The sequence below is a fragment of the Mobula birostris genome, chromosome 15, assembly GCF_030028105.1.
Source record: "Mobula birostris isolate sMobBir1 chromosome 15, sMobBir1.hap1, whole genome shotgun sequence".
NCBI lineage: Eukaryota > Metazoa > Chordata > Chondrichthyes > Myliobatiformes > Myliobatidae > Mobula > Mobula birostris.
This window is the reverse complement of record NC_092384.1, coordinates 29,894,286-29,909,671: the sequence shown is the minus strand read 5'-3', so window position 1 is coordinate 29,909,671 and position 15,386 is coordinate 29,894,286. Positions and strand designations below refer to the sequence as shown.

Below are 15,386 nucleotides of genomic sequence, written 5' to 3'. Positions count from 1 at the left end.
AACTCTGAGTGTGTATTCTTCTAGTTCAATCCCTTTGCACGGCACTTTTCCAATTTTTTTTTTCACCTTTCACCTCTGAACATTAACAGAGGTCTCGTCAGAACATTGGCAAAGGAGGTTAGGTGCAATGGACAACATACCCATCAATCAACGGGGCTGCTCGCATTATTTCTTTCACATGTTCCTTTTCTGACCCCTCTCTTGTGGACACTGGTCTGGTGGACAGTAGCAAAAGCAGGCATAAACTTGGATGAAATAATGTCCAGAAAGCCATGGTGTTGATGGAAGTCCCTTATGTTGGAGTGGAGAATACAAAGAGACACTACCTCTTTAAATCCAAGTTGTCTGTTAAAAAGAAGGCAAAAACAAATGTAAAATAATATTTAAAAATGTAAACACGAGGAATTCTGCAGATGCTGGAAATTCAAGCAACACACATGGAAGTTGCTGGTGAACACAGCAGGCCAGGCAGCATCTCTAGGAAGAGGTACAGTCGACGTTTCCTCCCCCTCCTGTCTTCTCCTATCATTTTGGATCTCCCCCTCCCCCTCTCACTTTCAAATCTCTTACTAGCTCTTCCTTCAGTTAGTCCTGACGAAGGATCTCGGCCTGAAACGTCGACCGTACCTCTTCCTAGAGATGCTGCCTGGCCTGCTACATTGATGTGTGTTGTAAAATAATATTGCTCGCTCCTTCAGTGACACTGACGTGTTTCACAAAACAATGCATCTAAAGAATTGATGGCAAAATGCTGAAATTCCACCGGAACTTCTCTGAACTACCTCCGAGAAGTCTGTATCCATAGGGAAAAAAAATTAAAAAGTGAAATACGCGCTCTGTCCACGTTGAGCTCTTACAGCAACCGTGGACGTTTAAGTGCAGTCGCTGTTGCAATGGAAACAGTGGGCACATAACTTGTAACAAATTCACCCGACACCGGAGTCAGTTGTGAGGTAATAACTGACAGGCTGGGGATGCTATAACACCTTACACATTTTCTCTATTTGAAACATCGTCAGGGGATTGTTTAGGGGTCTGTCTGAGACTGCAAATAGGGCTTTGTTTTTAAGGTTTCCTTCAAAGGACGGTGAAGTCCGAATGAACCAGGACTAGCCGGGAGTGACAGCCGAGATTTTCTGCTGCTGTCTCCGGAATATGTCTCGAAAAGTCACTGCCTTCTGGCTGGGAGGCAAGAGTACTGAGAGGCAGTTGAGTTGTCACAGTTTGCACCAGACTTTACAGTCGGCATCATCATTAGTTTTTCTCCGAACTAAGAATAGTTTGCGCTACCCCGACGGTGAGGAATCAAGACAACGCTGATCCGCGGCACTCCCCAACTTTCATCAGACAGGTTGAAAGTCCTCCCACGAACACGGGACCCCGGCGGACAGGAATGGCGTGTAGCCCAACCTGCCTCACGTACCTGTGCCATTAACCTTGTCCTCTGCAACTCCGAGTCTCCGCTCCCTTCCGTCTGAGACCTGGCGCCGTACTGAGCGGGGACGCTGCCTCTCTCCTTCCGCTGGTGCCGCTCCAACCAAGGACCTGTCGGAGGGTGCATGTGGGTGGAGAGGCTGGCTTGCAGCATTAAGCGTGATACCTCTCACAATCTCATTGCCTGACCGCAATAATCGCCCAAGAGTGGCTAGTTTTCCGGAAACTGGCTGAGCGCTTATCAGTGCAAGAATTAGTCGAAGACTGCGAACCTTTGGGCGGCGAGATACCTTTCAGAAAGAATGAGAACGTGAAAGCGTAAACCAATTATTTGCTTAAAGATCAATTTATCTTCGAAAGCAAAAGTTAGATTGCCGCCGTAGGGTAACAAAAAGTGCCTGGAAGTAGGTACGGAGGAGATGTCAGGGATAAGTTTTTTACGCAGAGAGTGGTGCGTGCGTGGAATGGGCTGCCGGCAACGGTGGTGGAGGCGGATACAGTAGGGTCTTTTAAGAGACTCCTGGATAGGTACATGGAGCTTAGAAAAATAAAGGGCTATGGGTAACCCTAAGTAATTGCTAAAGTAAGAACGTGTTCTGCATCACATTGTGGGCCGAAAGGCCTGTATTGTGCTGTAGGTTTTCTATGTTTCTAACAACGCAGTTTTTTTTTGTTCAAGCAACACACAAAATGCCGGAGGAACTCAGCAGGCCGTGCAGTATCTGTGGAAAAGGGTAAAGTCGGTGTTTCGGTAGGAGATCCCTCATTATATGAAACGTTGACTGTTTTTCCACAGATGCTGCCTGGCCTACTGAATTCCTCCAGCATTTTGTGTGTGTGTGTGTTGCTTGGATTTCCAGCATCTGCAGGTTTTCTAGTGTTTCAATCCCACCCACCCCCCACTCCATTGATAATGCATCTTAAATATCTGACACACATAAATTAGCATGAATTTATGAAGGTTGGATAGATCAGAATTTGATTTATTGTCACCGACATATGGTATGAAATGAATTGTTTGCAGCAGCAGTGCAGTGTGAAACATTACTATCAGTTACAAAAATGAATAAATAGTGCAAAAGAGGAATAACCTAGAATTGTGCATGGACTGTTCAGAAATCCCTCCTGCATCATCCTTTCTATTGAAAACTAACTTGCATCTCTCTGTTCCTATATATAAAAAAAAACAAACCTGATACTGGAGATGGAGAAACCCATCTGGTCAAGCAGCTTCTGGGGAGAGAGATAGACATCAGATGTTTCAGATGATGGGATTGAAAGCGTACTAGGTAGATAGCCAATGTAAAGAGGTGAAGGAGAGGGGTAGCTGCAGAGTCACATCTGCCAGAAGTGCATGCGGCTGGGCGATATGGAAGACCGTGTAAGGAATCTGGAGCAGCAGCTGGATGACCTTCGACTTGTAAGGGAGAATGAGACAGTCATAGATGAGAGCTACAGGGAGGTAGTCACACCTAGGGGTCGGAATCAGGTCATTGGGTGACAGTCAGAGGGGGGAAAGCGAAGGTGAGTAGATAAGTAGTGCAGAGCACCCTGGTAGTCATTCCCCTGAATAATAAGTTTACCGTCCTGGAAACTGTTGGCAGGGACGGACCGACCAGGTGTGAGTCACTGTGGCAGGGCATCTGGCACTGAGCCTGACCCGGTGGTGGTGAAGGGTGGGACGGAGAAAAGGAGAGCTGTCGTCATTGGGGACTCTATATTCAGGGGAGCAGACAGGAGATTTTGTGGACGTGAGGACACCCGCATGGTTTGTTGCCTCCCGGGTGCCAGGGTCTGGGATGTCTCTGACCGGGTGCACGACATCCTGGTACGAGAGGGAAAGCAACCAGAAGTCGTGATGCATGTTGGTACCAACGACACAGGCAGGAAGAGGGATGAGGTCCTGAAGTGTGAGTTTCGGGAACTAGGCAGAAGGCTGAGGAACAGGACCTCAAGGGTGACGTTCTCAGGATTGTTGCCAGTGCTACGTGACAGTGATGGTAAGAATTGGAGGAGATGGCAGTTGAATGCGTGGCTAAGGAGTTGGTGCAGAGGGCAAGATTTTAGATTTTTGGATCATTGGGATCTCCTCGGGGGAAGGTGGAACCTGTACAGATTGGATGGGTTGCACCTGAACTCGAGGGGGAGCAATATCCTTGCAGGTAGGTTTGCTAGCGTGGTACAGGAGGGTTTAAACTAATTTGCAAGGGAGATGGGACCTGGAGCAATGGAGTATTGGAAGAAGTCCATGGAGTAAAACCATATCTAACATATAGAGAAGCTTTGAGGAAAGAGAAGCAGAATAAAGGGTGTAAAGGTAGTAAGGTAGAAGGGCTAAAGTGCATGTACTTCAATGCAAAAAGCATCAGGAACAAAGGTGATGAACTGAGAGCTTGGATACATACATGGAATTATGATGTAGTTGCCATTACAGAGACTTGGCTAGCACCAGGGCAGGAATGGATTCTCAATATTCCTGGATTTTAGTGCTTTAAAAGGGATGGGGGGGACGGGAGGAGGGGTGGCATTACTGGTCAGGGATACCATTACAGCTACAGAAAGGGTGGGTAATGAAGCAGGAGCCTCTTTTGAGTCAGTATGGGTGGAAGTCAGGAACAGGAAGGGAGCAGTTACTCTGTTGGGAGTATTCTGTAGGCCCCCTGGTAGCAGCAGAGATACCGAGGAGCAGATTGGAAGGCAGATTTTGGAAAGGTGCAAAAGTAACAGGGTTGTTATCATGGGTGACTTTAATTTCCCCAATATTGATTGGCACCTGATTAGTTCCAAGGGTTTAGATGGGGCAGAGTATGTTAAGTGTGTCCAGGACGGATTCCTGTCACAGTATGTTGAGTGGCCGACTAGGGGGAATGCCATACTAGATCTAGTATTAGGTAACGAACTGGGTCAGGTCACAGATCTCTCAGTGGGTGAGCATCTGGGGGACAGTGACTACCGCTCCCTGGCCTTTAGCATTATCATGGAAAAGGATAAAATCAGAGAAGACAGGAAAATTTTTAATTGGGGAAGGGCAACTTTTGAGGCTATAAGGCTAGAACTTGTGGGTATGAATTGGGATGATGTTTTTGCAGGGAAATGTACTATGGATATGTGGTCAATGTTTAGGGATCTCTTGCAGGATGTTAGGGATAAATTTGTCCTGGTGAGGAAGATAAAGAATGGTAGGGTGAAGGGTGAGGAATGAAGTGGAAAATCTAGTCAGGTGGAAGAAGGCGGCATACATGGGGTTTAGGAAGCAAGGATCAGATAGGTCTATTGAGGAATATAGGGTAGCAGGAAAGCAGCCTAAGAAGGGGCTGAGGAGAGCAAGAAGGGGGCATGAGATGGCCTTGGTGAGTAGGGTAAAGGAAAACCCCAAGGCATTCTTCAATTATGTGAAGAACAAAAGGATGACAGGAGTGAAGGTAGGACCGATTAGAGATAAAGGTGGGAAGATGTGCCTGGAGGCTGTGGAAGTGAGTGAGGTTCTCAATGAATACTTCTCTTCGGTATTCACCAATGAGAGGGAACTTGATGATGGCGAGGACAATATGAGTGAGATTGATGTTCTGAAGCATGTTGATATGAAGGGAGAGGAGGTGTTAGAGTTGTTAAAATACATTAGGACAGATAAGTCCCCAGGGCCTGACGGAATATTCCCCAGGCTGCTCCACAAGGCAAGGGAAGAGATTGTTGAGCCTCTGGCTAGGATCTTTATGTCCTCGTTGTCCATGGGACTGGTACCGGAGGATTGGGGGGAGGCGAATGATGTCTCTTTGTTCAAAAAAGGTAGTAAAGATAGTCTGGGTAATTATAGACCAGTGAGCCTTACGTCTGTGGTGGGAAAGCTGTTGGAAAAGATTCTTAGAGATAGGATTTCTGGGCATTTAGAGAATCATGGTCTGATCAGGAACAGTCAGCAAGGCTCTGTAAAGGGTAGCAGGACCTGGTAGAGTTCTTTGAGGAGGTGACCAGTCATATAGATGAGGGTACTGCAGTGGATGTGATCTACATGGATTTTAGTAAGGCTTTTGACAAGGTTCCACACGGTAGGCTTATTCAGAAAGTCAGAAGGCATGGAATCCAGGGAAGTTTGGCCACGTGGATTCAGAATTGGCTTGCCTGCAGAAAGCAGAGGGTCGTGGTGGAGGGAGTACATGCAGATTGGAGGTTTGTGACTAGCAGTGTCCTACAAGGATCGGTTCTGGGACCTCTACTTTTCGTGATTTTTATTAACAACCTGGATTTGGGGGTAGAAGGGTGGGTTGGCAAGTTTGCAGATGACACAAAGGTTGGTGGTGTTGTGAATAGTGTAGAAGATTGTCGAAGATTGCAGAGAGACATTGATAGGATGCAGAAGTGGGCTGAGAAGTGGCAGATGGAGTTCAACCCGGAGCAGTGTGAGGTGGTACACTTTGGAAGGACAAACTCCAAGGCAGAGTACAAAGTAAATGGCAGGATACTTGGTAGGGTTGGAGGAGCAGAGGGATCGGGAAGTACACGTCCACAGATCCCTGAAAGTTGCCTCAGAGGTAGATAGGGTAGTTAAGAAAGCTTATGGGGTGTCCGCTTTCATAAGTCGAGGGATAGAGTTTAAGAGTCGCAATGTAATGATGCAGCTGTATAAAACTCTGGTTAGGCCACACTTGGAGTACTGTGTCCAGTTCTGGTCGCTTCACTATAGGAAGGATGTGGAAGCATTGGAAAGGGTACAGAGGAAATTTACCAGGATGCTGCCTGGTTTAGAGAGTATGGATTATGATAAGAGATTAAGGGAGCTAGAGCTTTACTCTTTGGAGAGAAGGAGGATGAGAGGAGACATGATAGCGGTGTACAAGATATTAAGGGGAATAGATAGAGTAGACAGCCAGTGCCTCTTCCCCAGGGCACCACTGCTCAATACAAGAGGACATGACTTTAAGATAAGGGGTGGGAAGTTCAAGGGGGATATTAGAGGAAGGTTTTTTACTCAGAGAGTGGTTGGTGCATGGAATGCACTGTCTGAGTCAGTGGTGGAGGCAGATACACTAGTGAAATTTAAGAAACTATTATACAGGTATATGTAGGAATTTAAGGTGGGCGGGGGGGTTATATGGGAGGCAGGGTTTAAGGGTCGGCACAACATTGTGGGCCGAAGGGCCTGTACTGTGCTGTACTATTCTATGTTCTAAGAGCTGGCAAGGTGGATTCATGAGAGGAGGGACCTGACTGACAGATGGAGTCTGGCGGCGAAGAGAAGGGTGAAGGGTGGGGTGCAATGAGGGAGTTGCGGGAAAGCTGGTGTGTGGGTGGACCTCAGAAAAACAACAAAAAGAAACAGTGGGAAGCAGTTTACCCGAGGCTGGAGAATTTCAATGCTATTGGGTTGAAGAGAACGCAGGCAGAATATGAGTTGCTACTCTTCCATTTTGCATTTGGCCTGCAAGAGGAGCAGGGATTGGCTGGAGAAAGTGTGTGCAAGTCTGCAAGTTGGTACAAAATTACTTTGGTACATTATGCGCCCACTTGAAGGAAGTTGTATGTCTGAAACATACACAGCAATTGTATCCTGTACATTGAATACCATTGGACACGCTCACACAAACGTTATCAATTACCCACAAAGAACAGAAAATGTTGGAAGGCATCAAGTTTTCAGAGTTGTCCAAGGTACCTAATATTTGTCAGTGCTGCAAATTGCTCAATCACATAATTCATTTGATAGAACGGAAAAAACTTGTCACATTAAATGCATCCTGAAAAATTATTCACAGCTCCTTTATCTCTGTCAAAAAAATGTTTGGAAGCCTAATTTACAATTCTTACCTTTCTGAATATTTCCCTAAAGACTCGGTGTTATTTTCTCAAGAGAAGTAATTTTGTACACTGTTTTATCAAGTATTTGTTATGACAGAGTATAAAACTATTGGAATTAAAAGTACTGATCAATATAATTTTCAAGAATGAATCAGCATTGCACAACAGCTGCGTAATTGTGGAGAACTTCTGCAAACTGGCCGAGACAGCTGACCAGTCCAATGACACAACTAGCTTAGGACAGATATGGGCCAAACGTGGGCAAATAGAGCTAGCTTAAATGAAAATCTTGGTTGGCATAAACCAGCTGGACTGATCCATATCGTATGGCTCCATGACTCTATATGATTACAGGACTGAGGAAAATATAACATTCGGATGCCTGTAAAGTGTTTGAGCACTATAAAAAGTGGAAGTATTATCAAATGCACCTGATGTAGTTTAACCATAAATAAGTACAAATCAGATATGGGCTAGAATTACTTCAAGGAAACTGAAAACAATGGTTTCCTACTTCTGATCCTGTAAGGATATGAAAATCATTCATTGGTATGCCTTACAATGATAAGAGTCAATGAAACAAGATGCAGCTAACAAAACTGAAAATGAAAACAATGGCTGTGAAGTTAAAACAGAAAATACTGTAAGCACTCAGCAAGTCGGGGAGCATCTGTGGAAGGAGAAATTAAGGGTTCAGTTCAGAGATCCTTCATCAGATCTGAATTTTTCCAGTATTTCCAGTAGCTTATATCTCTGACACACACTGTATATCTTTCCTTAGAACTTGCCTTGCTTTTTTTTCTCCACAACAGAATTCCATTTTGTTCTTTCCACTCTACAATTTAAATGAGGATTAATTCCTTTTCAGTTCTGCTGAGAGAGCATCATCTCTGTTTTCCTCTCCACAGATGTTGCTCAGTGTTTCCAGCATTTGCTGTTTCCATTTCCAACATTTGGAGCTTTAATTCATTATTTGTGAATCTACTGTAAGTCTATTAAATAAGTTAATAACACTTTGATGATTCACTGCATGCAAATACACTCATCATGCAACCAGTGCATCAAAGCATAAATAATAGTTTATATAAGATCTGGAAGTCAGTTATTCCATTACGCCTGTACCAAATGTTTGTTAGTGAAATCAAAAATATTCCAGTGCACTGTACTTGGTCATACATTTGCTTCTTAAACTGTTTGGGATATTTATTTACTTAAGTCACAACAGAATGGATGATCACCAGCTGAAATGTCGCCATCCACACTGTGAAATGTCTTAGCATTTCTCTTCTTTCTCACTGACTATTTTAATCTGACAAACTTTTTGACTGATAATTGCAGAACTGAAGAAAATCAGCTTTCCCCAACTACCTTTGATATTTCAGCTATTTCCACTGTTGCATTTCCTCTGGTCAATGTGTTCTCCCAGAGATTTTCATACACTTTCTGTGAAAGGTGCCACTCTATTATGGCAGCTGATATGGTAGTACAATCATTGGTGCTGCTGCCTTGTTGCTCCTGGGACCCAGATTTGATCCTTGGGTGCTTTCTATGCAGGATCTTCACGTTCTCTCTGTGATCCTGTAAGTTTCTTCCAGGTGCCCCAGTTTCTTCTCACATCCCAAAAATCTGTAGGTAGGTTAACAGCAAGAAGAATAGAGGAATAATGAATGGCCTCTTTTTGCATCACTTCAGGTGTAAAATGGTAATATAATCATTGCCAAGAACTGATACTAATTGTGGGTATTTTTGGAGACTTCATATTCCAACTTGGCCGTTCTGCCATTGAGAGGAAACTGTTTGTGGTGCATACTTTGCAGCACACAAATTTGTTAAATGAACTTCAGTGTGCTTCACATGCTAGTGAGTGGAGATTGTTGGACAAGACTTCAAATGTTGCCCCACAAACTGAAGATAACTTCTGTGAAATTGTACAGGAGAACCGCATTGAACATATTCTCTCAATACAGAAATGGGTTTTAATCAGAAAATCTGCATTTACCCAGGCCACCACCACCTTTTACTCCAACAACACGCTCTTAAAGCTTATCTTGTTAGCAACCTGTTTTGCATATAACATTTCAGCAATATTCGAGTAATATTGTGAATATGTTGTTTGGTTAAGCATTCGTTGTGTGTTTACATCATCCATTATAGGTTATATGTAAGAAGTACATGAATAGCATACGTCGTTACACCACCACGTCATATTTGAGTGCCTCACTAAAGTAAAAATGAAGTAAACATGTTTTCCCAGGCTCCCATGTTTTTCTTTCCATTAGTTTTTAAAATTACAAAACATAACATTGGCAATCAGATAGTTTTAAAACAAATCCAAGAGGATATAACGTGAAGGGTTAATTTACTTTCCAGTCGACCTGTGCTTCAGCCATGCCATAGTTTGCTGGCCTATTTGAGGGATACAGCAATTCTTCCCCACTGGTTACCTTGCATGCCATGGCACCGATTTCCACTTCCAGGCACCTCAAGGGTATAGGAATGGCATGTGCGAGAGACTCGCTCTCTTTCCTTTGTCTCCAGGGGCTCATCTTCACATTGAGGATGAGGCCAGTGTTGAAGAACCATTGGGAAAGTATGCTGCAGATACAGGAGGGCCCACACACACTATTAGCTAAGTATCTGTTTCTTAAATGTTTAGTTTTGTGTTGTGTAACTTGGAGATACTAAATGAGGTACCTGAAGCTTGAAGTGTTACTGAATGGTGAGTGTCATAGTTCTTGTAACTTAAGGAGGCTTAGATGATTATTTGTTTGACTTAGATGTTTGGTCAATTGCTTTACTATTTGTTTGTAAATAAGTGGTTAATGTGCTTACTTGTAATTAGTGTCTTCTGTCTCACTTATCAAACCTGTGAACCTGTTTCCCAGTAACATTTGGTGCTGTGAGCAGGATTCAGTAGATGGATGGAAGATGAATGAATTGAGCAGTATTTCCATGCAAATGAAAAGCAAGTGCCAGAGATACTGTGTGCCACAAGTGGAAGAACATACTATTTGCTTAGAAGTTTAACTGCTCCAGCCAAACCAACTGAAATAAACTTTGTTGATATTGTGAATGTAATGCAGGAATATTTAGAACTAGAACCATTGTTGATTGTAGAATTTTTACATTTCATAAGTGGAATCAAAAGGTTAGGTAGTTCATTTCAGCTTATTTGGCTGAATTGACAAGACTGTTTGAGCACTGTCATTTCAGTAATGGGCTTAATGATGCACTGAGAGGTTGCTTAGTTTGTGGAATCTTAAAAGAAAGCATTGAAAAACAGCTCCTAACTGAAGCACAACTGACATTTAAAACAGCAGTTGAAACCACAGTTTTAATGGAAACCACAGGCAGAGACATAATTGAGTTGCAGTCAGGAATGAAAGTGAGTGTGAATAAAATTGCAGCGACGGAGCAGAAACTGGCCAATCCAAACAAATTGTGTTACCGTTGAGGCAGGGGCTCACATGCACGAGGTCAATACAGATTTAAAGGCAAAACTTGTAGAAAATGCAACGAAGTGGGATACTTAAAAAGAGTATGTCAGGCAGACAAAAATATATGGACTGCTTAGGGAAGAGAAAAAGCTAAAACGTTAAGTTTCAATTTCACAGAGCACTAATCTGAATGCTGTTTATGAAAACTCTGATGATGAGAAGGACACAGGACAGTGTAGTCTTAAGAATTACAGTGTAAAAATTAACAATAGACAAGCAATATGGCTCACACCAGAAGTGAACAGCAAATTAATTAAAATGGAATTGGACACTGGTTTGGCTCATTCTACAAAATGAGTTTCAACAGGTACATTTAATGTCAGAAAAATGTATACAATACACATCCTGAAATTCTTTTTCTTTGCAAACATCCACAAAAGCAGAGGAGTGCCACAAAGAATGAATGACAGTTAAACGTTAGAACCCCAAACCCCCCCCCACAACTCCCCTTACCACGCACAAGCAGCAGCAAGACAATGACCCCCCGCCTCCATCCCACCAGCAAAAAGGCATCAGCGCCCTCCACCGAGCACTCAAGCATGCAGCAAGTGAACGGTATTTCAAAAATATTAAACTGAAGTCTGCGGATATCCAGCTATGAACTTATATTGGAGAAAAGATAACTCCTGTGGAAATGGCATTCCTGACAGTGAAATACAACACCCAACAAGCCACATTGAGCTTGTATACAGGACAAACAGGAGGACCACATTTTGGGGATGTGATTGGCAGAGACAACAGCAACTTGACTGGAGATCCATTCACAAATTGCATGCCACATCCCCCGCAATGAAGTCAACTGAAAGCGAATTAGTAAAGGTACTGGATGATGACACAACTGTCTCCATGCTGTACAACATGATGTGTTGCTCAACAGAGGACTAACAGGTGTTGGTGCCAAGCTCTGTGCCTCTAGTTGGAAAGCATATTGGATCATGGAAGGACTGTGTTACTCAGAGGAATTGTGAATGTGATGAAAGCATTGGTCTGACTATAACAGTTTTTGTAGGCAACCTATCTGAGAAATATTCTGATGTTAATCAAGCCATTACTTGTGAAATGTGGCTTGGTTGTTAAGCTGGAAGAGAGTTCAAGGAGCTTCAGGAAAGTCGCAAGCACTCGGATTTTGTAAGTATAGAGAACCAGAATCTACTCTGCAAGCATTAACGTTATTGCATGTACTTCAAGTGGGAGATAGAAAGCAGCTTGTAAAAATAGATACAAAGACCAAAGCCCAGCTGGATGAATGGAAGGCCAAAAAGAAAGGAGTCAATGGAGATACGAAAGCAGTGGATTTGTCCGATGATATTGTGGATGAGGAAACCAACAGGAGAGATCAGATCATAAAGGGAGCAATAGAAGGATTAATAATAGAATACTCCAGTGAATTAAATGCACGTTCCCAAGATCAAGATGCACAACCTAGAAGAAGAAAAAGAAAGGAGAACAAAGTTGCCCAGAGCTGTTAGAACCACTTCCTGCAGTCTCAGAGTCAACTTCTGCAACCATCATGGAGGAGGCCCCAGAACCCGTGATTGTTTCACAGCCACAAGTCTAACATGCAAAGCAGAGTGACCTCCCCTGCCAGGAAAGATGTTATTCCACAAGAGTAAGAAACTCCCCACAATGATTAAGCCTTTAGGCCTAAGTGGGACAATTTAAAATTGACTATGCTGGGGATGTCTGTATATAGTAGTTACACTATGTAGTATACTGTGTATATACATTCTCTATTGAGTTGGAGTTTATAGCTAAGCAAGAAGGAGTGTTGTGTATTTAATGTCTAAGTAATGATTGAGTGATCTTGTATATATTGGTTGATTTATCATATGTGAATTGCATACATCATCATGCTACCATGTGATACATGTGTGCCTTGCTTAAAGTAAACATGAAACTAGACCAGCATTTTTAGTCTCCCACACCTTCCTTTGTATTAGTTTAATGTTTTGAAGTTACAAAACATAACACCTAAGTTTCCTGTGTTTTTATATAGCTGCACAAACCAACCATTGCTCTGAGCAGGCAATTTTTACACGGCCTGAAAACTGCAGCACTTAATAAAACATTATGTAAAAGAAAAGTCCAGCTGCATGGCAACAAAGGCTATGTGCATGGGAGCATTTCAGTTACTGTGTCGCTGCATATCCATGCAGCTTAGGGCGAACAGTGCTCCAAACTATTTCTAGCAAGACGAAAGGCAAGGCAACCCTAACTTGATTCTGACAGAGGACTGGAGGACATTAAAGGATAACATTGATCCACAAAGTGTTTTAAGACAAACCCAATCAATTTAACCTGGAAGCACAGAAGCAGCAGTTAATAATTAGTCCAAGCCCAGGGCACTGTTGGTAGTCCTTCAGATTCGAAGAAGACACATTGAAACCTGTGCCTGATGGAGTTTTAAGTGGAACAGCCGTTGCACAGGGGCAATCCCACTCACTCAGCAGAAGAGACCTTGATCCAGTGGCATGGACAACCGTTACGGCCGGAGACTTCTTCTGCTACAGTGGATGACCAGGACGTCTAAGTGCCTTGTCGTGCTCTTAGTGCTCCACAATGCCTGCTGGGCCTGCCTTCTTGACCGTTGGACCATTAATCGGTCTCCTCCACTCAATCTGCCAGGGTCAGACTTCACACGCTGGGATAGACAGATCCCCTACCTCACCGAGGGTCAAAGACCCGTCAGCTACCCTCTCCTGGTTCACTGGAGTGTGGCCGCCGCGCGTTACAGCTACTTGGAGCCACCGGTGAGAGCTGAGCGCCAGGTGGGGACCAAAGGTGGACGAGCTGCCCTGAAAAGGGTGTGGCAGGCCCCCCCCCACCAGAGGTGTTACCCTTCCCTAGACACCCCATACACCCAGGACACTAATATATATCAAAAGCACAAATTGTGTTGTGATAAGCACATGAGATCCTGCAGATGCTGGAAATCCAAACTGAGACACACAAACCGCTGGAGGAGCTCAGCTGTTCAGGCAGCATCATGGAGGGGAATGAACAATCAATGCCTTGGGACTGATGAAGTGTCTCGGCCCAAAAGATCAATTGTTTATTCCTCTCCATATATGCTCCTGACCCACCGAGTTCCTCTGGTATTTAATGTTGCTGTGAAGTGCTATTGTATAATCCACACCAGATTAAAATAAAGTTTGTTCTATTCGACTTGTAGCAGAGGAAAATTGAAACATATGATTAGGTATATTCCCTATATCCCCTTTGACTATTAGTCCATCGTGACTGTCACTTATGTCATTATTTCATCTTACAAAACTAGATACCCTCTCAGCAGACTGAACTATCTTTAGATTATGTGCCAGCTTTTTGCCAAACTCCCTTACAGCCAAACTGATCCACAAAACAAGACACTAGATAGCCAAAAAAAGGCTAAAGTGGAGACAAAAAAATTAAAATGTGCTGACCTGCTCCAGGCACATATCCCTCTTCTAATAAAAATCTTTTCAACCCTTGCAACTAATAGGTTTCAGCTAACTTAAGACAACTGAAAGGACAAGGTGGCACTTGAAGTACTACAATGGGATAGAGATCAAAGTTGTGTTAATCAATAAATGTTATTGTCATCACATCCGACATTTTGACTCTTGTACATTCCACTAGTAGCCAAAATTACTTCAGCATGTTTTTCACCATCTTACCATGGTCTGTGCAACACTGGGGTGGTAAGGGGATGGGTGTTACAGCTCAGATAATTGCCCAAAGTGCTGGGATTTTTTTTTCTTAAAAGATCTGAATTCGGGAACTGCAGGACCAGGACCTGCTCTTCTGGAAGATTTGGCAACTGAGAGGTGAGATAGTGGCTGGAGTAAAGAAAATTAGTTGAAATTCCGCATACAAATATTCTCAAATTCCAGCATGTCTCTTGTGGGTCAGTACTAGATCTGTTCACATCAATCAGTTAATCTGAAGATCAGTGAGTCATTGTGAGGATACAGATAAAAGATTAAGGGGGTGCTGACACTGCCAGTGGTCAATGACGTTTTGTCTCAAGTGAGTTGTGTGCTTCACAAGAGTTAAACTATAAATCACAACTGATGAAAGTTTAACCCACTCTATCGAGAGGTAATGTTGCAGCTATGCAGGACCCTGGTCAGACCCCACTTGGAGTACTGTGCTCAGTTCTGGTCACCTCACTACAGGAAGGATGTGGAAGCCATAGAAAGGGTGCCGAGGAGATTTACTAGGATGTTGCCTGGATTGGGGAGCATTCCTTATGAAAACAGGTTGAATGAACTCAGCCTTTTCTCCTTGGAGTGAAGGAGGATGAGAGGTGACCTGATAGAGGTGTATACGATGATGAGAGGCATTGATCGTGTGGATAGTCAGAGGCTTTTTCCCAGGGCTGAAATAGTTGCCACAAGAGGACACAAGTTTAAGGTGCTGGGGAGTAGGTAAAGAGAAGATGTCAGGGGTAAGTTTTTTTACGCAGAGAAGTGGTGAGTGCGTGGAATGGGCTGCCAGCAACGGTGGTAGAGGTGGATACGATAGGGGCTTTTAAGAGACTTTCGGATAGGTACATGGAGCTTAAAAAAATAGAGGGCTATGGGTAAGCCTAGTAATTTCTAAAGTAGGGACATGTTCAGCACAACTTTGAGGGCCGAAGGGCCTGTATTGTGCTGTAGGTTTTCTATGTTTCTATCTAGA

The 15,386-nt window shown here is 43.5% G+C and overlaps 1 protein-coding gene across 2 annotated transcripts in view; it reads right to left on the bottom strand.

Moving 5' to 3' along the window:
• Positions 1-1,569, bottom strand: part of dpep2 (dipeptidase 2) — a 61,789-nt gene extending 60,220 nt beyond the window's left edge. For both annotated transcript variants that reach the window (XM_072279542.1, XM_072279541.1), the window contains exons 1-2: positions 1,424-1,569; positions 141-345 (exon numbers count right to left, since the gene is read on the bottom strand). In XM_072279542.1, the coding sequence (XP_072135643.1) occupies positions 141-274 (134 nt within the window). In that variant the 5' untranslated portion in view covers positions 275-345; positions 1,424-1,569. The remainder of the gene's footprint in view (positions 1-140; positions 346-1,423) is intronic.
• Between the last annotated feature and the right edge of the window lie 13,817 nt (positions 1,570-15,386).